We start from the raw sequence: 26,896 nt of genomic DNA, 5'->3' as shown, positions 1-26,896 counted from the left end.
CGGGCGCGCGCGGGCGGGCATGGCGGCGCGGCGCGGGGCGCTGATCGCGCTGGAGGGCGTGGATCGCGCCGGGAAGAGCACCCAGGGCCGGCGGCTCGTGGAGGCCCTGCGGGCCGCAGGGCACGGCGCCGACCTCATCCGCTTCCCGGGTACGGCGCGGCTGGGAGCGGCCCGGGCCGCCAGGTGCTCGCGGTGAGCACCGGGGACGGGGCGGGGTGCCGTCCGGGGGCTCTCGCGGGCTGCTCCCACACTTGACGGATGGACCCTGACGCTTGGACAGAGGGACCGCCCCCGGCCCTGAGCGATAGACCCGTCCCACCCTGGGCGGACCGACCACCCGTGACAGATGGACCCCCCACGCCCGGATAGAGCGAGCGCCCCTCACCCGCGACTGGCGGATAGACCCCTCCCACTCCGGACAGACAGACTGATTCTCCCCCCTGGATGGACCGACCTCTTCCCCCCAACCTGTCACAGGCAGGTAGATCCCCAGCCCCTTATGAACTGACGTTCTCCCACCCGTGACAAATAAGTATACCCCTCACCCTGGCCAGACTTCCGGCCACCCGTGACAAACTCCCACCCTGGATGGACTGACCTTCTCCCATCCATGACAGACAGACCCTGCCGTGGTCAGACCAACCTCCCACCCGTAACAGACAGACCCCCAAGACAGATGGACACCCACCTGGGAAGAGCAGTTTGGGGCAGCTTTTGCATCCTCTCCCTTTCTTTCCTACAGACAGGACCACAGAGATTGGGCAGCTGATCAGCTCCTACCTGGGGAGGGAGAAGAACCTGGAGGACCACACCATTCACCTGCTCTTCTCTGCCAACCGCTGGGAACACGTGTAAAGATGATGTTTGTTCAGTTGTAAAAGAAAAATGCGTGGTGTTGAATCCCCCACGGTTCGAGCTTGCAATGGGTACAGAAAGCACGAGAATGCATTCCTGTTCAGACAGGAAAACAGGCTGGAAGTGGTGTCTTAAGGACTCTTACAGCTTTGGGTTTAATCATAGAATCCCAGAATAGTTTGAGTTGGAAGGGACCTTAAAGCCCATCCCATTCTAGCCCCTGCCATGGGCAGGGACACCTTCCACTAGCCCACGTTGCTCCAAGCCCTGTCCAGCCTGGCCTTGGACACTGCCAGGGATTCAGGGGCAGCCACAGCTTCTCTGGGCAACCTGTACCAGGGCTTCACCTCCCTCACAGTGAAGAATTTCTTCCCAAAATCCCATCTATCCCCTGCCATTGTAATCTTAGATCAGATCCTACAGCTTGTTTTTCTGGAATCGTTGGTGCCATATTTCCAACTCCTGTGCTGTACTGGATTAAAGAACTGGGGAGCTGAGACTGAACCAGCCTAGACTGTGAATTTACTGTCTTTCCTGAGGATGCTTGCTTTGCCAGGCAGTCCTTGTGAGTGACACTGGTTAAGGAATTGTGCCCAAATTTCCCCTCTAGCCAAAGGCTATGTTCAGCTGTAACTGGCTGTCCTTGCTTTAGTCACAGACTCTGTGTGTGGAGGTGGGGAAATCGGTGTTGGCTGTTGTTTTTACCTGGAAATACAGATTTCAAAATGTTCTCATTTTACAGAAAAGCTTTCCTGGCTCTGCTGCAGTGGCAGTGCCAATTAAGCTGGGAGAACAGAAGGCAGATAAGTGAGCTCTGAGAAGAACTGTCGTGAATTCAGGTGGCAGAGCGTATCACAAAATCTACTGCACCACCTAAAAAGGGAAGAGGACTAAACTGTTCATGTAAATATAATTAATCTGTGATCTTTCCTGTAAGCCCTGGAGCTGCCTAGAGCAGTGCCCAGCGCTTGGCACCCCGAATTTGGGTGTCATGAAAGGGTGTTTGGTCAATGCCTGGTGGAGAATACAAACAGCTCTTCACCTGCCATCTGCATCACAGCTGTCCCTGCCTGTGATCTCCATAAATGTTGACTTACTTGGAGTTTTAGATGAACTCCTTTCATTTCTGTCACTATCAAGGAATGGAACTTTATTATTTTATCTCCTGTATGGTTTCAGACCGACGATGAAGGAGAAACTACAGCAGGGGATCACGGTTGTGGTTGACAGATACGCCTTCTCTGGAGTGGCCTTCACAAGTGCCAAAGGGGTGAGTGAGACCTGCAGCAGCCCCTGCCCCTCTCTCTGTTTGGGAAAGCAGCTCCAGGTAGAGGCTGTTGGTGTGAATGGCCATGGGGCCATTCTTCTTCTGGGAAATGAGGATTGGAAATGAGGGAAGTTTCAGCTCAGGTATTAACCTCAGGGTATTGTTCCCCAGAACAAACAGAGAAACTTACTTGGTGACTTTTTGTAAATCTGGACAGACTGCTGGACTGCAAGCTGACCTGTGTGACTCTGGAGAATGATTCTGGGAGTTTATTTAAGACTCTCTGTACTTGCTCAGGCTGCTGGCCCATGAATTTGTGAAACATAACAGAACCACATACATTAGAAAGGACCTGTGGAATTAATGAAGCCCAGCCTCCAGCAGGCTGCTTGGACCTACATCCTGCCAAGGTTAGAGTATCTCCAGGGATGTATATCCACTCCTTTCTGGGTTCTTTTCTGCTCACATTCAGAGTAAAAGTGATTTTCTTCATTTAGCCTGAATTTCTCGCATTCCCACTTGTGCCTTTTGGCCTGTCCCTGCTTTCAGAACAAGGCAGTTCTGTCAGCCTCCCTTTGAGCCATTCTGCACAGACACTCTTGTCCCACTCCATCATACGTGTCCCATTCCTGCTGAGCAGCCATCAATCCTCGAGGAGTATCCTGTGGTCACAGAAGCTCCAGCCATGCCTGCAGCACCAGTTGTGACCTACATTCATTCTTGCCCAAGCCTTTCCCTGCTTCCTGGAAGGACTGAGGAGATCCTGGGCCCCCAGGCCCTGCACCCTCACCTGCATCTTCTTCCACCCTCCTGCTTCCCTGGACATTGTGTGGCTTGGGGCTTAACCCTGGAACAGATGCATTGAAGCATTTAGGTGCTAAGCAGGTGTCTACAAAAGCCCCAAATTAGGAGCCATGACATGTGACACGAGCTGAGTCACCCCAAAATTATGATCCCAAATACACATAGGCCCAACCAGGAATGTTCTGCTACTCTCTGGTGGGGTAGAAAGGGTGTCTTAAAGTGTCTACATTTCTTTGAAAGAAGCTGGTGACCTGCATCCTCAGCCATGCGGATGCAACCCTTGGGAAGCAGGGATGGCATCCTTTGCTGCTGGAAGGGACCTCCTCTGCTTCTTAAAAGAATGGAGTTTGGCATTTTTTTCACTCAAGAAGCATTCCCAGAAGAAGGAGAGATGTTGATGCCCATATCTAACACAAAAGCTTACTGGCAGCCAGAGCTCACACCCAGGACATTGTGGCTTCCAGCTTCTCTTACCCCCTCATGGTATTGAAAAACCTCACTGCACATACATCCAAAAAATACCCAGATGCAGAACATCTGGGGAGAAACTGGAGGGCAGATGTGCCTACTCTTGTTAGAGGGAGCTAAGATGTGGATGAGCAGTAAGTGGACAAGCCTCTGTAGTCTCACCAACATCATGGATTCACATGCCCTGATGGAAGTCTTCAGATCTGTCAGCAAAATCCCAAAGCTGGAGAAAACTGCATCTCTTGTGTCTGGGCTGAAATTCCTGGGTAGGTGAGTATTGGAAAGGAGCCTGCATGGGCTCAGAGAGATCTGCACTGCAGCTGTGTGGTGTTTGTGTTTGGGAGCAGCTTTCTTTAGGACTGAGCACGTTTTGGAATGGTAACGGCTGTGCGGAGGCTCAGAGTGTGCCTTGGTAGAGCTCAGATGGGCTCTGCCCAACTTAAATGGGCACAAGAGGTGCTGAACACCTGACAAAACCTGCTCGCCTCCAAACTGCCAGGACTGAATTCCCACATGGTAAGCTGCGAAATCACCTTTTCAGTTTGTAGCCTGTGCAGAGCGTTTCAGGTTGCGATTCCTGCCGTCCTTGGCTGTTCCTTTCCCACCTCACTCTCCAGCCAACCTGCTGCTTTCCTGTCTTTGTGTGTGTCTCACCTCAAACTCGGTTGTCTTTGGGACAGAACTTCTGCCTCGACTGGTGCAAACAGCCTGATGTTGGACTCCCAAAGCCAGACCTGATCTTGTTTCTCCAGTTAAGCCCGGAAGAAGCAGCGGAACGAGGGAACTTTGGACATGAACGTTATGAGACCAGCCCCTTCCAAGAGAAAGTTCTCCAGTCCTTCTATTGCTTAATGGAGGACAAGACCCTAAACTGGAAGGTGAGGAAATAACTCTAATGGGCTTGTCATGGACCGGGGTGCAGATCTCTAATGAGAGCTCCCAAATTCTGCCTGTCATATCCCTGTGCTCCCCTCTTGCCACTTCTGCTCAGCAGGACACATTGGGGACCAGCCAAGGGCAGTGTGAGATGTGGCAGAGAGGGCACTGCCCTGTTCCAGGACACCCTGGTCAGCTCTTTGTGCACTTGGGATGAATGCCTAGCTTACCTGCCTCTGTCACACACCCCAAAGACTGCCAGCAAACAACGTGCAGCTGCAGTTTCTTCTGTTTCCCTTCACCCACCCTCACGTCTACTTCTTAAATGTCTGTTCCTACACACATACCGGTTTTTCCTAAATCCACTCCAGAAACTGCAGAGAGGAGGTGTAATTAGCTCATTTCACTACTCAGGAAGAAACAACAATATTGAGTAATGGGGGGAGCAGATGTTAACAACAAGGTTTTTCTCATTTGTTGGTGTCCAGTAACACATTTCTGTATTCTCTGTATCTATCCTGTATTTTTTTTTCATCTTGGAAACAGACAGTGGATGCTTCAAAGAGCATTGAAGACTTGCACAGAGAAATCAAGTCCATTGCAGAGAAAACTATGCAGGAGGTTCAGAATAAACCTCTGGGCGAACTCTGGAAATGAAACTTCATACAGGTCTAAAAGAATAAGGGAAAGGTCACTTCTTGGATCCTCTGCACTTGGATGACTCTGTGACATCCCAGCAGCTACAGCTTAGATCCTGTGTTGTATTCTGGGTCCAAGATGCTGCTGCTGTGCTTGTTACTATCTGCCCCTCCCCTCCATCCTGCATAGTCCCTTCTGCATTTCTTAAATGAGTATGCCATGAGCATGTATCAAATTCTTCCTAAAAACCTCCCTCCCCAATCAGGAGTTCTTGTTCTAGCGCCTGGAGTTCAGATGTGGGTGTGGAGCCCAGGGCCATCCCTGGACAGAGAGTGTTCCCATTTTTGGGGAATTGCCATGTGTCTGATCATTCTTCCTCTCTAGTAAATGCATCCTCCATGTTCAAACCAGTTTGTAGAGGACTTGCTAATAAATTATTCTTTTAAGCATTTGGCACAGGGCATTTTTTTTTCAGTATGATCCTTTATCTTCTAGAAGGAGATATGGGAGGTGAAAGTGCTGCAGTTCAGGCACTAAATCCAAGGAAAGCTGTTTGCTAGAGCCGTGGAAAAAAGGGAGAGGTGAGTTCAAGCCTTCTCCCCAGCTGTGTACTGCTGGGAGCAGTAAGAGCATTAAATAGATGGATTAGCTCAAAACAAGGCCAGTTTGGAGGGTAAGCAGCACATAAATTATTTTAGACTGGCCAAGATGAGAGGAATAGTCACCTGTGGCTCCTGACACACCCCAGTGCAGTTTGAAACCAGACCTGCTATGAATCACCTAAATCACCAGTACAAACTGGAATGTTAATCACTTGCAAGGGGCACTGAGAGATGGGCATGGCCAGGAGAGTTCAGCTCACCTTCCAGTAGGGTGGTCTGCTCTGATCTCCACAGACTAAATCCTCTCTAAGGTGGAGAAGCAGATTGAACACATTCATGAGCAGGGAGAGGAAGGTAAATATTTAAACCAAAATTGCTAATACAAGCACCAGCTACAATGGCAAAAGGTGCTGCCTATCCCCCACAGCTGCCCAGCACTTGGCAGCCAGACACTCCTGGTGAAGGAGGTGAGCCCCTGCAATGCTGCATCAGGCCCTGACTGTAACACTTGGGACACAACAACACACTGAAAAGCCAGAAATACCTGTTAAAGATCTAAGCTGAGCTTAGCTGTGCTATTTGGGTTGTGTTAACACTCGGGTAAAATCTGGCTGAGCTGTCCTTAAACATAAAGCCATGAACATGAAATAAACAGTAGAATCACTTTGGGTTGGAAAGTGATCTTAAGGATCATCTTTTTCCATGGGCAGGGACACCTTCCACTGTCCCAGGATGCTCCAAGCCCCATCCAACCTGGCCTTGGACACTGCCAGGGATCCAGGGGCAGCCACAGCTTCTCTGGGCAACCCATGCCAGGGCCTCCCCACCCTCACATGGAAGAATTCCTTCCTAATATCCCATCTAACCCTGCCCTCTGGCAGTGGGAAGCCATTCCCCTTGGCCTGTCCTTGAGGCCCTTGTTCACAGTCATTCTCCAGCTCTCTTGGAGCCCCTCTGCACACTGGACTCTTCTGGTGTACTGCCTACTACCCACCACCTCCTTCAACGTGTGCAAGGACATCAGGACAGGCAAAGATTTTAGATCTGTTTATTCAGATAGAAATTGAAAGCAGATGAATGGAGCACAGCCCCACTTCCTCTGCTGCCTCTTCCCCTGACTACAAGAGAGAAGAGGAGAAGCAGGAAGAAAGCAGCAAATAATAATTTAGTGACAGAAGCATTGTGGTTCCCAGTTCAAACCTCTGCTTTCGAGTATCACGGGGACAGTTAAGAGCATCAGTAGGTCAGTCACGGGGGAAACGGGTCATTTCTAGCCTGGTGGCACCACCCTTGGGCACACCACCATCATCTGACAGGTTCCAAACCCGAATGCACAAACCAAAGCCTTGTAAACAGGGTTGCAGCGTGCAGCACGCACCAAGGAAACTACAGCAGCAACTTCCCTTGCAGTGTGCATGGAGACAGCTCTCTCCTCCACATTTACCTTTCTCTGTGTGAAGGGCCCTAGGCAGAGCTACCATGTTAAAGTAGCTAAAATTTCCAGTATATTTGGACCTTCTCAAGGCATTCTGCCCTTCTTGGGATGGTTACCTGACGGGGGATTCTCCAGGTTAGCTCCTACAGCTCCTCTGGGCACACTCCGCAGGGAGGGGAGCTGGCAGAGGCAAGGTACCAACACAGCTCGGAAACCTCGACCTTCAGGCACCTCTTCTGCTTTGGAAAGGGAATGTCTGACAGGAGTAGATGGAGGAACTGCTGACCAACCCACCCAGGGCACCTCAAGAGGTTTTACAGCTCAGGTTTTTGGCAGGACAACATCACTCCCTAGTCGCCGTGCCAGCACACTGGGGGACAGACAGAAGCCTGGCACATGCCTGGCAGATCTCTGCTGCCCTGTTTTACCTCTCCCAGCTCTGGACTCTTTTTTCCAGGGCTGTGGAATTCAGTTTTCTGTTAAAAGCAGCTTTCCTGAAGGTACTTAATGTAGACACTATTCCACTGTAGAAGCACATGGACTGACTCACTGAGCAACACACACGTTTTCTATTCTTCCATTCCTTCTGTTATTTAAACTGGGATTGAGATGCTCCTCTCCAGCAGCACAGCACTGCTCCACACTTCACTTATTGAATTCCCAGTCACTTAGAAGTTCCCTCAATTCCCTTTCCATAGGGTGTGAACAGGAGAGGTAGTGCTGAGTGTTCTGCACAGCATGAACAGGAGTTGTACCGTAGGGACCTGCACTCCGGAGGCTTCACAGCTATCTGTGGGACGTGGCTGCTGTTCCCTGGCGTTGTGAGCTGCAGCCCAGGTTGGCCAGTGAGAAGGGAAGCTGCTAAAGGCATTAACTGGACGTTTCTCCTGCTAAATGATGGGTGGACTCTACTTAAGCTTCAGAGGGGAGTCCCCATGGAAGGATTCAGCGCTCTAACGATTTCCGTGCCTCCCCCGGAAGGCCCAGCTGACCTGCTGATGTGACAGATAGGCTTTGAACTCCTAAGCACCACTGCATCCACTTCCAGCAACCATTTGCTGCTGAGAAATTCCAGCTGCAGCCAGTAAGGCTGTAACATCCTCTCGGTTCTTCATCCCACCGCAGACACTGCGCGCTCTGCTCCGAGGCTGCACGGAATGCCGGGATGGACAGGAGGCAGGGATGGCAGCAAGCGCCTATGAAAACCGGTAGCCCCAGGCTCTCGAAGGAGCTTCCCTCCCCCCTTCTCCCCACACATACACAAATTTGCAGAGTCACGTTTCCTATTTGTTTTCAAAGGGACAGGATTTCAAAGTCTTCATCTTCCGAGTCAAAGAACCTTTCCAATCTGTCGGCATCAGAGGAGTCTGGAAGAGAAGAAGAAAGCGCTGCCTCAGTGGGATGCTGTGACTGTCAGCGAGACCAGCAGCTGGAGGGCATCACAATTTGAGTGCCAAGTGCCTAAAAGTTCCAAGACTCAGTGACAAAACCGAGTGAGGGCTCTGAGGAGGAGAAGAACATGTCAGTGACATGGAAAATGCACTGGAGAGAATTACATGGAGCACAGAAGTGTGTCATCTTTCACAGATCCAAACACATTTCTGCTGCCACCATTCTGTACAACCTTCCTGTGCCCCAGCTCTGCATTAGCAGGAGATGTTCTGCCTCAAGAGGCTCAAAACAGGAGAACGTGCCCAGGTCTGGACTAATATCCATGAAGATTTCTGTCCCAATAAGAGATACATTTACCCCCATGTATTAGAGAATTGTTTCTGCTACAGTTGCTTTTGGTGCAACTGTTAGGGAATGTAATTACAACATGAACTCTCCCAAAAGCAATTAGTACAGTCCACTTTGTGAGGAAAGGTAATGTTAGTTGATCCCACCTCTCCACCCTTCCAACTATATGGTGAGGAAGGAGCTCACACCTGAAGGGGAAGCAACTTTAGCACAGGCAGAAGTAAAGGAGAAACCTTTATTAGTTCAGGCTAATAAATTTATCAGTTACAGAATCCCAGAATGGTTTGGGTTGGAAGGGACCTTAAAGCCCATCCCATTCTACCCCCCTGCCATGGGCAGGGACACCTCCCACTGTCCCAGGTTGCTCCAAGTCCCATCCAACCTGGCCTTGGACACTGCCAGGGATCCAGGGGCAGCCACAGCTTCTCTGGGCACCCTGTGCCAGGGCCTCCCCACCCTCACAAGGAGGAATTCCTTCCCAATATCCCATCTATCCTTGCCCTCTGGCAGAGGGAAGCCATTCCCACTTGTCCTCTCACTGCATGCCCTCTGCAGCTTTCTTGGACCACCTTTAGGCCCTGAAAGGGGCTCAGAATTCAATCACTCCTTCTAGTGAGAGACAGGACTAACAGAAATGGAATGGCTGTGGCAGATGGGAGAGGCGCTACAAGCCAGGGAAGAGGGAGAAGGCCAAGTAGTCCATTACAGAAACATTTTTAAGAGTAGGAAAGACAGTATTAGGAACAATTTAAGACAGGCAAAGATCAACTGACAGTTTAGGGGAATTGAGCACTCTTAACAGCAACAGACAGTGTGATAAGCTTTTAAGGAAGGGGAGAGAGAGAGAAAGAAACACCAGGAAGTGCAGGGTGCAGGTTGCCAGGAGGCTGCCCAGTGCCTGGTGACAGGGTAGGCCTGCCCACACACACTCACTGCTCTAGGCAGAAGCAGCCAATGGCTTTATCTCCTGCAACGTTTGTGCATGTTATTAATGTGATAAGCAGAGCCTGACAGGCAAGATTAGTGCCCAGCACTTGTCCTTTTTCCCACTGGTAGTAGTACATGTCAGGAAGGAGTGCCTTGTGCTGGAACTAAGTGTGACCAGCCCTGTCTTGGAGCATTTTCATTACCTACAAACTCGGTTTTCAGCCTTTTCAATGGACAATTTTGATTCCTCTGAGCATCCCTTTAGAAACCAGAGTCACACTGCTGTGACAGCCTGTGAGCTTGGGTTTTTCTTCTGCTCAGTCACCATCACCATTCACAGATTATTCTAAAAATCATCCTGAGACACTGTGGGATCTGCAAACCTCTAGCTGAAAGCCAAAGAACTACATCAACTGACCCAAGAGCTCCAGATTAAACTCTGGGTGGAACAGGAACACACTAGAAGTCATCATGTAATTCCACGTGAATTCCAGAAACCCAGAGGGACCAGCTCACCCTCAGCTCTCCCTCCCTGCATGGCCTCACCTGGTGTGAGATTCAGGACATCAGGGTTGGAGAAGTGCGAGGGCTGGCGTTCCACCAGCTCAAACATGGGCAGCGCTCCTCTGACCAGGGACAGCTGTGGAGACAGAACAGAGCCATGAGAACCAACAGCTCTGCACTGCTGGTGCACTTCAGGGGCAATCCGATCTGTTGGGACTTCACTGGAGCTGGAAAAATGATTTTCAAAGCTTCTGACTCACATCACCAACAGAATTTCAGAGCTACGCTCCTTCGGGTAGTTTAATAAACTATTTTAATACGCTTAAAATGGGGTCATGCTGCAGAGAACATGGTCTCTGTGCAGTGGTTTGGAAACAAGACAATACCTGATATTCCTTTCCCAGGGATAGAGAATCAGAGATTCATTAAAGCTGGAAAATAACTCCAAGATCTTCGAGTCCAACCATTCCCCCAGCACTGCCAACATCACCACTAAACCATGTCCCCAGGTGCCACGTCCACATGCCTTGTGAACACTTCCCAGGATGGGGACTCCACCACTTCCCTGGGCAGCCTGTTCCAATGTCTGACCAGATCTATAAACACAAACCTTTTTGATTTGCTGGCACCAGTCATTAAAGTCTGCCTCTGTGTTGCAGAAAAAGCCCTGGAAAAAAAAGAAGAAAAAGACTTTATCTTTCTATATTTTTGACCGATCATTTTCAGACTTAAGTCAACACCACGTAACATGATCAGGACTGGGAGCAGTTACTACTCCTGACTGCCTTGCTTTAAAAACTTGCCTCACACTGCCCTGTTAAACTGAACCCTCCACAAAGGCTTGATGTGACCAGGCTATCCAAGTGCTGGAATCACCAATATTTTCTTTACTGCAGAAGGAAAACCAGGAGGAACAAACCCTATGGAAACAAAGGGCAGGCATCTAAGGTTCAAGAGGAAACAAGCCACGGTGCATCATCATATGGATTCAGGAATGGATTCACCTCTGCTCATCAAAAGGCTGGAATCAAAGCCCAAACTAAACCTGAGAGAATGACACTGCTCCATGAGGAATGGTATTTAATTGCCATGCAAGGGGGACTTCCCTAGGACAAGCCACTCTCTGCATGAGGAGCTGCTTTACCAGTGTCACCGAAACCCAGGGCAGCACTTGCCCAGAGCACAGCACCGCAGAGTACCCAGCTTGTCACCACTGCCCCTGCCAGCTCCCTGTGGAACAGAGGGACCCCAGCACTGCTCCTGGGGGTGACTGGGAACAGGAACACACCACAGCAATGGAGGGGTCGAGCTCGGCGATGTTCATCCTGCACGGAGGGTGCTGGCAGTGGAAGCTCTCGTCGGGGAGGCAGCCGCTGTCACTGGGCTCCACCGCCGGCTGTGTGGTGTGGGGATCCAGGTAAATGAGCTCCTCACCTGGCCACAGAGGCAAGGACACATCAACAGCAAGAACCATGCCAGAAATTGAGAGATAGAAAGAGGAGGAAAAGCAATGGCAGAGCCCGGTCTCATAAGCACACAGAGGAATCCCACATTCCAGGGATGTCTTGCTTTCAGCCACTTCCCCAAATGCTTCTCAGCCAGGCACGGCTGCCAGCACAACCACGGTGGCCACTCCACCGTGACACCCTGGGATTGAGGCACAGGCACTAACTCTCTGGGTATTGTTCCTGCTCAACCCTTCCTGGGTAAGCTCAAATAAGACCCCAGAAGTCTGAAGCATGAATAACCTGAGGTCTCTGGCAGAGAGGAAACCAGAGGGAAGGAGGAGAGTAACAAGAGTTTGTAGGGTTTGAGGAACACCTAAAGGACAGTTAAATCCAGACAAGCCACAGAGGGAGGTCAGCTCTGAATGCAGGAAGCAGGCTCTATGCACTCCACAGACAGGATTTAGTGTTACACAGGGGAAGTTTATGGCCACTGTTCAAATCTACATCACTCAGGTGGCAGGTTCAGCCCACAGCAGCCTTCCACGCTTCCAGCAGGAAAGCAAAACCCTGCAGCATGCACCACAGGCCAAGCAGGAGAGCTGTGCCACCCCAGAAGCATTTTTTAGCCAGGAGGAGATTCTTTGGACAGTCTTTGCAGTCCTCTGGGCACTCACCTACATAGCCAATGAAGTAGTGAGCACTGTTTGGCTTCCCTCCGATCACTCCCAGGGACTGGGGCATCATGAAGCAGTGCTGGAAAAGCAACACAGAAAACACACAGCTGACAGACAGTGAAACAGCAGGTGGCAACAAAGGCAAACATCCAAAAATGCAGTGGGAAAGATGGACAGGGACACGGAAAATCAGCAACTCTAGCAGCAAAACCAGCCGTTTCTGGAGAAAATCTCCATCAGGCTGCAACACAGGGCTTTCTAGGAGCATGGAAACAGCTCAAAAACACTTTTAACAGGAATAGACAAGTGGACCAAATGAAAGAGGCTGCACTACTCCAGGACTTGGTATGGGGAAGTCCTGGCTCTGCTGCAATCAGTGGCAAGATCCCTGGAGCTGTCATCAGGTTGCAACAGTGCTCTCAGGAGGGAACAATCATTCAGGAAACAGTTTGAGTTCCTTATCCATCTGGAGCAGCCAAGCACGATCTACTGAGTTAAGGGAAGTAGAATGTCCCACGGATCTGAACCTGGAGGTCTCTTACCCAAGCTCAGAGCTTGCTAGCATTGTGCACCCTGTCTTGTGCACATCCTAAATTCTGCAGCTTCTCAATACTCCAACCTGCAACCACCTGACAGCTCTTAGCCTCAGCCTGCAGCACAAACTTCAGCCTCTGAGCCACAGGGAATGTGCAACACTGTATAAACCAACACTCAGGTTACCACCAAGCAAGGTACAGTTGTGCTGAACAAAGGCTTCAGAAGGTTGGTACCATCTGAACACAAAGAGGGGCTGAGATTTAAGCTGTGAAGTAAGATCCTCAAAAGAAAAAAAAACCCAACCAAAACAGGCCCAACCCTTCAAGCCCCCCCATTTTCCTGACTACAGCTTGCAAGAACCTATATCCTGACCTCTGACAAGGATTGTCTCTAAACACAATTTCCTTTTGCAATTACTTCTGAGTAATTACTCAATTCACAACAGGATCCTTAAGCGTCACCCCAGCAGGAATTCAGCTCCAGATTCCCTACCTTTAGTGTTTCAATATAGGCTTCATTGATCTCTGTGAGCCCGAGGCGCAGAGGTATCAGCAGCACCAGTGGTTTCCACGGGGTGAGCCTCTCTCTGAGCCCCACGTCCTCTGGGCACCCGTTATAGAGCACGTCTGACTCCAGGGCAGGGCACGCTGCAGCTCCAGCACAGGGCACGTTGGACTGGCACAACCGCCCTACGGAGAGGGAACAGGAGCAGAAAGCATCAGGAGTCAGTTTCCAGAGCTTGAGTCATTCCTCTGATCAACAACTGCTCCTTACCAAAAGCCTACAGCGCTTAAAGCCGAGAAGAGCTTGAAGGGGCCGAGTGCTGGGACTGTGTGATGTGTGCATGGCTGCTGCAGGGCTCAGCCTCAGCTCAGCTCACACCAGGCCTATGCCACAGCCCCTCGTACTCACAGCTACCGACAGCTGGGCAGTGAAAACGCAACTTCTTCCAGAAAGGTGAGCAGCCACCTGTGTCAACAAAGCTGGGCGAGTTGATTAGCAGGTCAGACAACTGTCCTGAATTCACAAAGCTTGTAGGCAGAAAGAGGAAAGTTCTGGAGTGTCCAGCTCCGGAGGAGTTCAGAGAGGATATGAATGAACTGAATGAGGACAGCATTATGAGTTAACACAGGAAATATTCACCTGTAATTCAGTGCTGTGTAGCAAGATATGAACGTGGTATCTGTCTAGAGTAGCTATGATTTTCCTAAAGTTCACAAAAACTGTCATAAATTTTATGGGGGATCATTCACAAGCTACTTTACAGACCTAAAGCAGTATGATCCTTAAACTCTGCAATTTCAGCCTAAGATTTGCCTCTAAGATACGGGGCAGCAGAACTCCACATGACATAAGCACTCTGCATCCTCATCCTAAAGGCTTGCCAAACACACAGCCAGGCTGTAATGCACCCAGGTTATGTAAATTCTGGTCCAGAAACAATTCCAAGCCTACCTGTCTCACTGGCCAATTTAATTATTTGCTGGGTGTGTGGAGAAAAAAAAACAACAACCCAACGCAAACCCCAAAGAAACCCACAGCATGATTAAAGAATCATGAAGCCAAGGCAATTAGACAAAATGCCAGAGGCTCATTTAATTTATTCCCAGCTTAAACTGAATGCCAGGACACTCTAGCAGGTAGGACATGATGTAAACAAACACTTTAATCACCAGCCATTTCAGCTGGGTGCTTGTTCACTACCTAGAGCTTCAAATCCAGCTCAATGAGGATGGTATTATACCCAAATTTAGAAGAAATAGGACTTGGATCTAAAGCCTCAGGAGGAGAGACAACCTACACAGACGTTTGCAGTTCCTTCCTATACTGAAGGAACACTGTATGTGTGCACCTCATGCACAGACATAGTTACCAGAGGTTCTGAGGACACGCCAAAGTCATTATCTGTAGTGATTTCTCCTGTTAAAGCAGGTTCTTTTGTTGCAGTAGCCCGCCTGTCCAGATGATCTGAAATCAGCTGCCAAGCCAGGGCTATTGCTGAATGGGGTGTCACTGCAGGTTTCCTCATCAGGCAAAGCACATGGCAATCCTGTGCTGTGTATGAACATATTTACCTCCAGTTTAAGAAGCAGAGAGCTTGGCACAGACTAAATTCACCTTGGTATCTGGCAGGCTTTGCAGTTCTGTGGTGCCACAGCAGAGCAGAACTGCCTAAAGCTTCCCAGCTGGATCCAAACCATTTACTGCAAACATATTCCAACAGATCTAACACAACACCTCTCCTGCTGAGGCTGCTGCTGGCAGGTACTGGCTTTACTGTCTTGGATTCTCACCACCTTTGGGATGCACAGGATTCTCCAATGCCCAGCTGAGATGCCCTTTCTCATGGAACACTGACTCAGAAGGGATAAAGATTTAGGTTTCTTCACTGTTTCTTTCCTCTGAACCTTTGGCTGAACCCTATCAGTGACCAAATGAACAGATGTATGAAACATTACTTCTTTCCACAATGATTGGGGCACAAGGTAACAAACACAAACCTACAGACATGTAACACATCAGACCCACTCACACAGTGACTTTCAGGCCCTGAACAGGTATATTATGATCCACATTTGAGGAAAACAAGCACACACACCCCTGCCCAGGACAAGCTGTATGGACATGTCACTTGAAGCAGCATCAGTGCTGAACAGCCAGTGCCACACACACAAGAGCCTGCAGCACACCCGAGCCTCGTGGCCAGCATGCTTCAGCTCTAGAAGTGATATTTGCAGGCTAAAGATGAAGGATAAATCCAATTTCTGTTTTAAATCTGGCCTTTGTTTAAGCCAAGGGCATCAGGACATACCTTCAGCTAAGGTTAGACACACACTTCTCAGTCAGATCCAACTGAGACTACCTGACAAGAGATGTGACTTTGTAAAGTGACCGTCCTGCACTCCAGGCAAAAACTGCCTGGCTATTGATCTTGGCCCTGTGGCAGCCAAGCCAGCCTAAATGGTGCCTGCCACCATCTCACCTGTAACCCTACACCAGCTAATTCAGAGCGCTGCCCTGGCAGAAACACTGCAAGGTTTGTGCTGGGTTGGCTCATTGCCTCAGGAATTAGCCTAAAGCAAGCCATGGGAAAGCCAGGACCGTGCAGGGTTGCAGCAACCAGCAGTGCAGGTGCTCAGCTTTGGTTACTGCAGTGCTGCAGCCAGAGCAGGCAGGCTCAGGATGGGCATGAAGAGCTGCTCAGCCTCCAGAGCCAGCCTGTGGGCAGGATGCCCCAAAAAACAAACAAAAAAGGAAAAAAAAAAAAAAAGAAGCCGCCAGTGAATATTCCTTAAAATGATGAGCGACAGATTCCCTTCTTACCCCCATGCCAATTTTGGTCCTTTTCCTCTTCAGATCTGTTCTAGCTTACTTACTCTTTCCAATAGCAGAAACCTTCCTACCAATTATGTGAGAGAGGAACCAGCCATTTACTGCTTGCTCCTTGTGGCCACAAACAAGTCTGACACTGCCTACCAAGCAGCTCCCGTATGTTCTCTGAAGATCAGCAAACCTTCTCACCAGATCCAGAGGCATCACCAGATGAAATGAAAGTCAAACAAGGCCCTTCCTTGCCCTAGAAGAGCAATTCTCACCTTGTTTTAGCACACCTGGACACAGCTTTCACAGATCACAAGCACTGGAAGGGACCTTAAAGCTCATCCCATTCCACCCCCTGCCTTGGGCAGGGACACCTCCCACTGTCCCAGGCTGCTCCAAGCCCCGTCCAACCTGGCCTTGGACACTGCCAGGGATCCAGGGGCAGCCACAGCTTCTCTGGGCACTCTGTGCCAGGGCCTCCCCACCCTCACAGGGAGGAATTTCTCAAAGACAGAACATGTACTCCATGCTTGTTGTGATCTCCAGCTTTTTTCTGGCCTCTTGCTGCCGAGGATATACCACATTTTACCTCCACACGATACTTACTGATTTCTTCCATCACCACTGTGTTGTCCATGGCTATGTGTACTGCCAGGGAACTCCACGTGTCAAAAGTTGCAAGTTTTCTACAGGAAAATCAAAACCAAATCAGTATTGAAGGATTAATACAACTACAAGGCAAAGATGGTGGTGTATCAGAGAGGAGAAACCAGATTAGGAGAGACTGGTGTTATCAATTATGATGTGAAATGTGCTATGACCTGGGAAAGCTGCTGTTAGGCAATCCCAGCCTATTCCAGGGAGCCACGTGCTCATCTACCAACGAGAGGGGAGAATGGTGAGAGGAGGGAAGGTGTTATCAAAGGCAGCCCATGCTCCAAAGGCAGGCAGAACCCTGTCAGCTCGGAGGTACCACACACCAGCTGGCCCCACTGCCTGACTGAACAGAGAAAAGGAAAAGGGCAGCACTCACCTGAGCACCTGCGCGACCGTGTTTGGTCCGTACCACTGGCCTATGGATTTTCCCTCCCCGACTCCCATCTGGGCTGCACCACAACAAAAAAACCAGAATAATGTAGTCAGTAATTCCACCCACACTGCATCCCTTCATAATCAGGTTTGTATTTAATAGGGAAGAATTCTCACTTGGAAACTTTATCGAATCAGCAGTATTTACTGTTTCACGGGGGTGAGAAGCACATCCTGAAGGACTGCAAAGCAAATCCTTTCCCCAAACTGCAGCAGCACAGAAGTTCAAAGGGCAGTGTTGCCTCAGAAGAAGCTTTACCCAGTGTTTGATCACTAGACCACCCCCGTGACCTGAGTTCTGTTCACTGAAGCTATGCCTTAACACCCCGCAGGAAACACTGGAACAGGCTGCTTCTGTTTTCCAGGGAAGTTGATACCAAAGTGAGAGCCTTCCTTAGTCCATTTGCTTTGTCTGAGCATTTCTTTCTTCTTACCTATCTGGTGAATGGAGTAGTAACTGTCTTTTTTGTCAATGAAGGCATTAAGAACGTTGAAGTAATTATCCATCTGCCTCTTCCCTTTTATCCACCTCCAGTCTAGGACAGACAAGGGATATATGAAATAAACATGGTACTTATTAGCAACCAGAGGCTGCAAGCTGCAGTTCTCTTCCTGTCCATTGACCAACTCAATGTTCACATTGTTGTATTATTACTAAGCATCTGAGACATTCCCAACAGTAAAGGGTTAATTTTAAAATAACAGAGAACATTCTTACTGCTGGGATAAAGGAATATGACCCACAGAAAAGCAAATAAACAAACAAAAAAATCAGAAAATACAAATATCCCCAGAGAGTTCCCAGCAGACTATTCCCTCAACAGCCCTGAACTTGAGAAGACTGAAGAAAAAATTACAGAACCCTCAGCAATTCCCAGCTGTGTCCTTGCTATCTCTGTTCTTCCAAGTGCTGCACTCGTGCGAGCACATGGCCCTGGAAGTCAGTGTGGGCTGTGCACTGCTTTACCTCTTCCCAAATGCCTGCAGACCAAGGCCTGAGCAAAGATCATCTGGCCACAGCGCAGCATGCAGCCCCAGCCCGTGTCAGACGTGGGACCGGTTCCTCCTGGAAACAAGGACAGAAAATAAACAGGGAATGAATGGTAAGACAGTGCCAAGAGGGAGGAGAAGGAATGGCCAGCAGGTTCACCAAGAAATGAGGACTAGCTTAGCTCACACACCCAAGGCTGAGAACCAAAAATGTGGTTATCAGTGAGTAACTTAGTGGCATCCCTTAAAACAAATAAACTCCTCTAACACTAACTGAAAGGGGAAAAAAAAATCCAAGGGAAATCCAAACAACCCAAGAGAGAGCTGAATTTCTCAGGAGAACAATAGCCCTTAAGCCTGGCTGCAGACTCTCAGCCCAACTGAGACACGTTTCTACACAAAGGTGTTTGTTAAAGATGACTCTTGTAATCCTCATCTTGAGAAGGCAACTCATCAAGCAGAACAAACCAGTCCCAGGGAATTCCCACATCAGAAGTGGCCATGAATAAGATTTCAAAGCGAACAATGTACTCAGGCCAAAAAAAAAAAAAAGGCACCAGCCAAAAAAAATCTACCCAAGCAGTGGAAAAAAAAGACATAGCCTGCATATTGTTGGAGAAAGCTGGATATCAGCTCATGCTGGAAAGTCTAAGGCAAAGCACACAAGGCTGGAAGCATTTCCCTGACAGACCTTCCAAAGGAAACTGCTGCTCCTCCACTGCAGCTCTGGCTGTTACTACAAATAACAGAGATCAAATGTTCAGTGTGATCCCAGTAGGTAATCTGTGCCTGGGCACAGCTTCTGCAAGTCTTTGTAATGCTGCTTTTCTTCTTTTGGTCCTAAACAGGGAGAAAATCACCTAGAGAACTATTTAATCAGCTTCTTGATGGCCACCAGTTGTCTTCTATAGTTTCACCGGTAATTCGTAATACGTACAAATTCCAAAAGTGATAATGCTTCACAAAATTAGCATTAGACAGTTCCTCTAACCCTTACCATATTTAAGTGGGCTAGCACAGAGGGAAGGGATGAACAGCAACAGGGGTGACTGGGAGAAAAAATACTGAAAAAGGTTTACTGGATGACATGCAGATCATATCGATGGTGTAAATGGGAAATGACTCAGGAAATGGGGTCTGTCTTCACCCCACAGCCTTTAATGACTCACACGAAAACCAAAATTGCATCTGTGAGCCAGTTAAACGTGTGCTAACCCTTCAATCTCAAACATATGTTTAACTATGGGGCACAAACATGAATTTAAAGGGATTAAACTGCATCAAAGACGTCTCAGAGCTTCTGAGGCAGAGGGCTTCCCAGCAGGGAGAGAACAGCACAAGCCAGAAGGACCAGTTACGAAGAAGTCTCTTTTCCAAACCTGAGCCATGGTCCTTTGCCACTGACTGCTGGGGATGACAATGACAGAAGGGGGGCATGGGTAGGCCTTGGAATCCCATTTACCTGCTCTTAGATCTCCTCTGATACACCTTGCACCCAGCACACAAACCCAAACCCCAGAAGAGGCCATGCAGAATATCTTAAGGAACCAAGACATCCTCCTTCAAGTTCACTGGGAAATATTCACCCAATCACTACAGCTCCTGTGTGTAACAGACACTTCAGGCACCTAACTCCCCCCAGACAAACAAAACCCCCCCAGAGAGTCTGGAGCAGATGCACAAAGGCAGCAATTTCAGTCTCACTCTCTAGGTTTCATCATTTTAATCCACTTCAAGCCCAAGACCATCATTCAATAATATTTCACGCTAGACTGATACAGGATGTGATGAAGTACAAAAATCCTCTCATGTTGCCTAAAAAAAGAGCAGGCTTCCCAAACTCCTCCTTGAGTCCTTTGAAAAACCACTGCTACCCCTCCTACCCAAGGGGATGAGGAATTCTCATCATCAGATAAAAAAAAAGTTGCCTCATCAATTAGACGAAGCACATTTCAGACTCTTATGAATGGAAATGATGTCATGTTTGTGGGGACTGTTTTATTAGGGATAAGCGGATTATAGTAATTTCCAGGATGTCTTTAGACTCCTCTGGAGTACATACCAATAGCAGGGAAGTTCTTTCTGTAAGTGAACCAAAGCCGAGAGGTCACATCCAACAGGATCTCCTCCTTCTCTGGAAAGTGTTCAGCATGGAAAGGCACACACATGAGGTTGGCACCAAGACAGCTAAACCCACCTCCCACTCACCCTCCCCAAGGACAACTGCATTCTGCTCCTCACAGCCTGCAGGCCCAGAGAGGCAGATTCTGGCTGAGGAACAGGGCAGGGTTGGTGTGCACAAAAAACTTCCTTTCCCCCCCAAAAATAGCTGCAATCAACCCAAAGACACTATGGCCACAGACAAATTATGAAGCAGCAAACCATCGTTCTACTGCCTGCCTCCACCATCCTGCCCTTATGACATGTCCCAACAACTTCCATATGGTAACTTTCTGCACGAAAATATGCCAGAGTCCACGGAAATGGCCAGACAGACAGAAGCATGGCAGCTAAAACCCAAGTGCAACACTAACAAAGTCCTCTGGAGCCTTAGAACATTGCATGGTGCACACAAAATACCTGTAAAAACACTGTATTTCCGGCCGAGGATCCAAACGGGTTCTTTGGTCTCAGGGAAGTCTTCATACTCGAACCTGAGGGTGTCATAGGTAAGAGTAGCTAGAAAGAGAAAGGAGAAATCACAGACCTTTCATAGCTTTTCCTTTTGTTTTTAAAGCCAGACAAAGCTACAGAATCTGAGCTGCTGTGGCCCAGTGACTCCCACTCACCCCCAAAGCCCCTGGGCTGGCAGGAAATGGCCCTGCATGCACCAGCTCTGGGAGGCACAGAGGTGACCCAGCCCTGGCTCGTTCCCAGCTGCTCCACAGGCAGAAATGCAGTGGGATTTCCAGTTTAGGCCAGCTCCAGGTCCTGCCTGGGGCAGAAAACATCTAAAACTTCAGCTGGCAGCTACACCATTTCCCAGAACAGGCACCATTGTGCACGTCATCAGCTATGGCATTGATGTTGAAGGCCTCTTTTCCACTGAGCAAGCGGTTAAAATCCTCTTGCAGAGAACATAAATTCTGAGGGAAGAACACACAAAACACAGCTCACCTTAAGGTGGGAACTAAACCTTGCTCAGTCCCTCCTCGAGAGGCAGAAGCCTTTACACCCTACAACGTGAGGAACACAGAGCTGTGCAGATGTGCTCATGCACAAGTGAAAGGCAAAACCTTTTGCTCTTTCACTGGCTCCCTTCACAGCATGGCATCCATCAGTGCCTAAAAATCCACCCCCTTCCAGGACCATGACAGAACAACCCAGCAGCCCAGGTTGCCCTTGGATCAGGGCAGCTTAAGCTGTTGTGCACAGGGTACAAGCAACAGGGAGGAAAAACCAGGGGAGTCGGATGAGCTGTGCTCCACTAGATCTGTGTTTGGAAACACAGACTTTAAAGTCGCCTGAGAATTCTGGAAAAGACCCACCATGATTTTGCAGGTGCCAATTCTGTAACAAATCACCTCTCAAATTTAAAGCAGTGCTAAGACAGACTGTTCTGTAACTGTTAAAGTAGAGATTGAAAATACCTCTCACAGCAAATGCAATAAAATCTGTGGTGATGTGATGTGAGTTTAAAGCAGGACAAAGGAGTACACGGCCACAAGCTCCTGTCAGCCCCATTCTCTGCAAAAGCCACCCCTCTCCATGGGGCACACCTCGCTTTTGGCTTCTCCAGAGTCACCTGCTGCTACATAAGACACTTTGGCATCCTGAGGTATCTCAGCCTTCTATTCTGGGCTCCCTGACCTGGAATTCCAATTCCAAATGTCCAAGAAAATACTGGAGCAGATACCATCACTAAGACCAACTACTGTTTAAGCAGGAACCCTGGCAGTAGAGATGGCAACAGGCTTCTAAATCAAATTTTGAATCAGACTCTGCCCTAACTCCAGCCCACAAGATTTAAAGCACATTCCTTGTGTGAATTAGTCCTTAAGACTGTTCCAGGCACCTTTAGGATTGCACAGGCCTCACGTTCCCATTCTCACCCCATGATGTGACTCCTCAGCAAGCTAAGCAAAACAATTCCGCTTGCACAGAAATGTGCCAACAAATTACTGCAGTCTTCTCCTCTAACAAACTTTAGCAGGGAAGCGAAGGATTTCTTTCCCATCTACTACCCAAATTTGCCAATTCCCAGATTTGAAAAGGTAACAGATAGGATCTTCACATAAAAATTGAAGTTCTCAGGAAGGTTTTAAAGCTCCAAGGAATATTCTGTGGTTTATTTTGTCAGTTCCTAAGCCTGCCATGCATCCAACTCTCCATCAGGAGCCTCAAATAGCTTAAAGAAAGTGAGTGAAACAAGGATGCTGTACAGGAACATCAAGCTATCCACAATCCCTCCTTCTCCTTCCCAGCAACATTCCCCTACATGCTCAAATATCACAACCTCTGCAGTCCCACAGTTTGCAGGGCACCAGGTCTTTAGCAAAGACAGGATTTGCAACTGGACACTCCACAGCAAGGATCAGCAGCTGGAAAGGGGCTGCTGGAGTCTTTCCCCTTCTACCAAAGCTTGGAAAGGATCAGCAGGCAGAGGGGGATCTCCAGCTGGACCAGCCATGTGTTCAGGGGATGCAGCACATGTGTCATGACACTGCACACTGGGGAGGAGAGTCCCAGGCTTGCAGCCTGTCAGCTGAATGCCTGACATCTGGCTCTGTACAAGGCCCTGTGTGTCCAGCTGTGCAGCCCAAAGAGGTGGTCAGACATTTGTGTTGGGATTTGGGGAGAAAACAGTTGAAAAGGCACAACTGCTAAATGTGGGAGTTCAGGTTTCCCCTTCACAGGGAGGAAAATTCAAGAGGTTGCTCCCAGTTAGAATCAAGGACATTACAATGGGAGCAGTAAACTCCCCACAAGGCTTGAGGTCACTGAGTGTTTCCTTTACAAGCCTCCACCTTCATATGTCCCAGCACTTTTCCAAAGTCCATCTCCTGTGCTATTGCCCAGATGAGCTAAATACCAGCCAGTGGGATCCAAACAATTCAGGCAGGGCACAAAGAATGTCACAGCTTGCACAGCAGCCTTTCTCTCCTTCTTATAGCCGGAGACGAAGAAGAGAAATACATCTGGAAATTCACCAAGCAGAAATCCTGTTCGAAGCTGCTCCTCTCAGAGCTGCAGAAGCCGGGTGAGATCAGCACATTTCTCAGGCAGTGCTCCAAAACTTCACCTTCAGAAAGCCCTCGGTCTATTTTAATTACCGACCTCTGAGCATCCAGGACAGCGGAGCAGCAGTTTCTGCAGAGAAGGATGTGCGGTCTCTGCACATCAAAACACGACAGCTCAGCTTCACATGGTTTTATAGTTAAAAAGCAGAGTGTTGGCCCTGCACAGCTCCCCCTGAGAAAGGCAGCCTCGCTTTCCAGGAGCCTTGGACACACTGGGAATGAGGGGAGGCCGGCTGGATCGCTGCCCCATGGGCACACCTTCCATGGGATCTGAAGAACACCTCATCCCAGAAAGCCTCAGCAGAAAAGGCAAAGCTTTGTACATGCCACAGGAGAATCCCAGAATGGTTTGGGCTGGAAGGAACCTTAAGGCTCATCTCATTCCACCCCCTGCCATGGGCAGGGACACCTTCCAATAGACCAGGATGCTCCAAGCGCCATCCAACCTGGCCTTCAACACTTCCAGGGAGCCAGGGGCAGCCACAGCTTCTCTGGGCACCCTGTGCCAGGGCCTCACCAGTGTCACAGGGAAGAATTTCTTCCCAATATCCCATCTAACCCTGCCCTCTGGCACTGGGAAGCCATTTCCCCTTGTGCTGTCACTCCAGGCCCTTGTCCAAAGTCCCTCTCCAGCTCTCCTGGAGCCCCTTTAGGTACTGGAAAGGGCTCTCAGGTCTCCCCAAAGCTTTCTCTTCTCCAGGCTGAACACCCCTCTCTCTCCCAGCCTTTCCTTGTAGGAGACGTCCTCCATCATCTTGACACAAGAACAACTCTAAATACACAGAATTAGGGTAGAAGATGAAACCTTCCTTCACTTCTCATACTTGACCAGCACAACCAAACGCTCGAGATAAAAACATTATCCCAGCTTGTAACAAACACACCCAGAGGCACAGCTGGGCACTGGGAGCAGCCCTTGAGTGCTGCTGTCACTTTGCAAACGTGCTGGAGGCCACACCTGCCACAGCCTGTGTCAGACACTAACTTCATCTCCCATACCACAACCAAAGCCATTTGCTTCCCCATCAACTTTGGGAAACAAATAACAACAAGTGAAGGCTTGGGTGACTCAAACAGAAACATGGCAGGTGATTTTCCCAGCACCGACCACCTCGGTCAGTCTGCCTGCTGAAAAACTTCTCATACAAAATACTGGAGCCGAGCTTTGAAGCATGGCATTGAAGGAAAGCCACGCTTTGCCATACTTCCCTTCCTAAATTGGTCCTGGGGCTTCTTCATTCTCTGAAAAGGCCTGGCTCTCATGCCTCCCCAAATCCTTTAGCCTCCAACTAAGGCCACCACAGAAGGATCAGAAATGAGGTGGATGATCTCTCCTTTATCTGATACAGGTACCTCACCAAAGGCAAAGGAGGAATGCAATTGGATGTGGAACATTTTAAAGGGAGTCAAGAAGAGAAGGTAAATTTAGTACTTTAGTAAAACGCATTGCTGGAAAACACCAAACAGCTCAAACCCTTACTTCTGCCCCTTGCAGAACAAAGACTAAACCTTTTCTTTCCCCTATGCTCTTTCAAACAAAATAAATCCTTATTATCTGAGCACCAACGAGGAGTTAAGAGACAGACAGCAAGCAAAGTCAGGTAATGGAGTGTGGTGCTTTCTTGAAGGCCTGGAGCAAACAGTTCCAAGTTTTGCTGTCAGGTCCCGACCATCTCGGGAGCGGGGCTGGACACGAAGGGGCTTGAGCCCAGAGATTCTCCTCCTCCTCTCATGGAGGAGATCCAGCTCCACCATCCACCAGAGCGAAGTTTTCCTTCCCTCGTACGGCTCACACCGAGGGGAAGCAAACGCATCTCCCGCATCAGGGGGCGTGGGTTCACTCAGCGGAACGCGTCCGGTGCCCAGGCGTGACACGGGATCCCAGGACGCTCCGGCAGAGTCGGGACGCTCTCAGCCGGACCACGCTGACAACGCCAGCGGCACGAAGGCCAAAACAAGTCAGGGCAGCCCCCAGGAGGGACGGGAGGCACGGATCCCCGGCACACCCGTGCTCGGCGATGCGGAGGAGGAGCCCACGGCGCACAGGGAAGCGTTTGTTATTATGGAACAACACTTATCTCTGCGGAGGGGGTGGGAGCTGCTACTACGATAAGGCTGGAGGGAAGCGGGTCCCAACACAAGTGCCAAACACTTATTTTTACTTTTCCCTGCACGAAACCAAAATCTCTACCAGAAACAGCTTCGCTAGAGCCCTCAGTGAGGGTGACGAGTGGCTGAGTCGCCTTCTTACTCCCCGACGACACCTTCTCACCTCTCGGAAGTCACCTTCTTACCCCAAGCTGCCTTCTCGCCCCTTGAGCCCTGTGGGGAGCGGGGCACAGCGACACCAGCCCTGTCACCGCTCCCCGCTCCGCTTCCCCTCCCGGGCAGACCCGTCCCGGCGGCAGAGCTCCGAGCCTTCGAGGAACGACGGCCGCAGCGGGGCTGGCGAGGGCAGGAGGGACTCGCCGCCCGGCTCCGGCCTGCGCCGGCCCACCCCGGCGGCCACGCAGCCACCGCCTTCCCCTTCGCCCCGCCGGGGGGGCGGCCGGGCCCCGGAGGGCCGCGGCTCCCAGGGCCGTGCTCAGAGCGGAAAGCGGCGCCTTCCCCGCCGCCCGTCGGGGAGGCCGCGAGCCTCGAGCGGCCGCCGGGCCAGGCCGAGCCGGGAGTCCCGAGGGGAAGCGCGGCCGCCGCGCCGCGGGCAGGGCCCGCCCGGGACCCACCTGCATCCATGGCGGCCCCGCCGAGGCTGCGGCCGCCGCCGACACTCACGCCCGGCGCGGTCCTGCGCGGCTGCTGGCGTGACGCGCCGCTCCCGGCCAATGAGAGCGCCGCTCGCCGCCGGCCTCCGCGCCGATTGGCTGTCGGTGGCGCTCGTCACAGCTGGGCGCTACGCGCCGCGCTCTCCGGGCACGGGAGCTGCCATGTTGCCGTACGGAGGGGCGACGCGGAGCGTGGGGAGGCAGCGGGCCGGCGGTGGGGCCGGGCCGGGGCTAGAGGGCGGCGCGGAGTGTGAGGTCTCCGCTCCTTGCACAGAGCGCCGGCGAGTGTATCCCGTGACACGTATTCCTAGGAAAGATGTGATAAGCGGGCGCCGCCATCGCGTTGTACGGCGCCGGCTGAGCCCCGCCCCTCCTTCCCCGAGAGTACCCGTGTGAGTAACCCCCTCCACCATGCCCGCCCCACTCGGAGACGCCTTTCACGGCTTGGCTGTCACGGACCGAGAGGCTCGTCGGGAGGCGGACGCCAGCAGCGCCCACGAGGCAAGCGAGAGGCGCCGGGAGCGAACCCCCCCTTTCCCCCACCTGCCCCGCGCCGTACGGCTGCAGCTCCGCCAAAATGGCGGCGGCCGTGTGGCGGCCGCCATGTTGTGCCGTACAGAAACCCCTTCCCCAGCGGCGAGGGGCGCCGGGGTGACCCGGCTCCGCCATCTTGCCGTACGGCGGCGCGGCGGGGCCGGGCGGGGCCGGGGCGGGCCCG

General features: G+C 50.5%; 2 protein-coding genes across 3 annotated transcripts; one reads left to right on the top strand and one right to left on the bottom strand.

The window, feature by feature from the left end:
• The first annotated feature begins 8 nt into the window (after window positions 1–8).
• DTYMK (deoxythymidylate kinase) lies at window positions 9–5,363 on the top strand. The gene is made up of 5 exons (XM_039557210.1): window positions 9–149; window positions 743–851; window positions 2,035–2,125; window positions 4,075–4,272; window positions 4,817–5,363. Exons 1-5 carry the CDS (start codon window positions 20–22, stop codon window positions 4,925–4,927), a joined length of 639 nt encoding a protein of 212 aa, XP_039413144.1. The 5' UTR covers window positions 9–19; the 3' UTR covers window positions 4,928–5,363.
• A 1,180-nt stretch (window positions 5,364–6,543) lies between these two features.
• On the bottom strand, window positions 6,544–26,246 carry ATG4B (autophagy related 4B cysteine peptidase). Of its 2 annotated transcripts, XM_039556732.1 has the most exons (14): window positions 26,140–26,246; window positions 20,757–20,855; window positions 20,239–20,310; window positions 18,154–18,252; window positions 17,621–17,722; window positions 17,131–17,203; window positions 16,704–16,783; window positions 13,269–13,465; window positions 12,240–12,318; window positions 11,406–11,551; window positions 10,728–10,784; window positions 10,160–10,253; window positions 8,207–8,313; window positions 6,544–8,094 (listed from the first exon to the last, which is right to left on the bottom strand). In XM_039556732.1, the coding sequence occupies exons 1-13, from the start codon at window positions 26,147–26,149 to the stop codon at window positions 8,240–8,242; spliced, it is 1,182 nt and encodes a 393-aa protein (XP_039412666.1). In that variant the 5' UTR covers window positions 26,150–26,246; the 3' UTR covers window positions 6,544–8,094; window positions 8,207–8,239. The 2 variants fall into 2 exon arrangements, with proteins under 2 accessions (XP_039412666.1, XP_039412665.1); XM_039556731.1 differs by having other exon boundaries at window positions 6,544–8,313.
• Between the last annotated feature and the right edge of the window lie 650 nt (window positions 26,247–26,896).

The sequence above is a fragment of the Corvus cornix genome, chromosome 9 (genome assembly GCF_000738735.6).
Source record: "Corvus cornix cornix isolate S_Up_H32 chromosome 9, ASM73873v5, whole genome shotgun sequence".
Taxonomy (NCBI): domain Eukaryota; kingdom Metazoa; phylum Chordata; class Aves; order Passeriformes; family Corvidae; genus Corvus; species Corvus cornix.
Note: the sequence above shows the minus strand (reverse complement) of the source record. Positions and strands in the feature narration are given on the sequence as shown.

Coding starts and splice junctions, on each gene's coding strand:
- DTYMK (XM_039557210.1), top strand. CDS start 20: ATGGCGGCGCGGCGCGGGGCGCTGATCGCGCTGGAGGGCGTGGATCGC. Junction 852..2,034: donor GCCAACCGCTGGGAACACGT/GTAAAGATGATG, acceptor GTATGGTTTCAG/ACCGACGATGAAGGAGAAAC. Junction 4,273..4,816: donor ACAAGACCCTAAACTGGAAG/GTGAGGAAATAA, acceptor TCTTGGAAACAG/ACAGTGGATGCTTCAAAGAG.
- ATG4B (XM_039556731.1), bottom strand. Junction 17,723..18,153: donor CTGCAGGCATTTGGGAAGAG/GTAAAGCAGTGC, acceptor TGTCTGTCCTAG/ACTGGAGGTGGATAAAAGGG. Junction 8,314..10,159: donor TGTCCTGAATCTCACACCAG/GTGAGGCCATGC, acceptor CTTCTCTTCCAG/ACTCCTCTGATGCCGACAGA.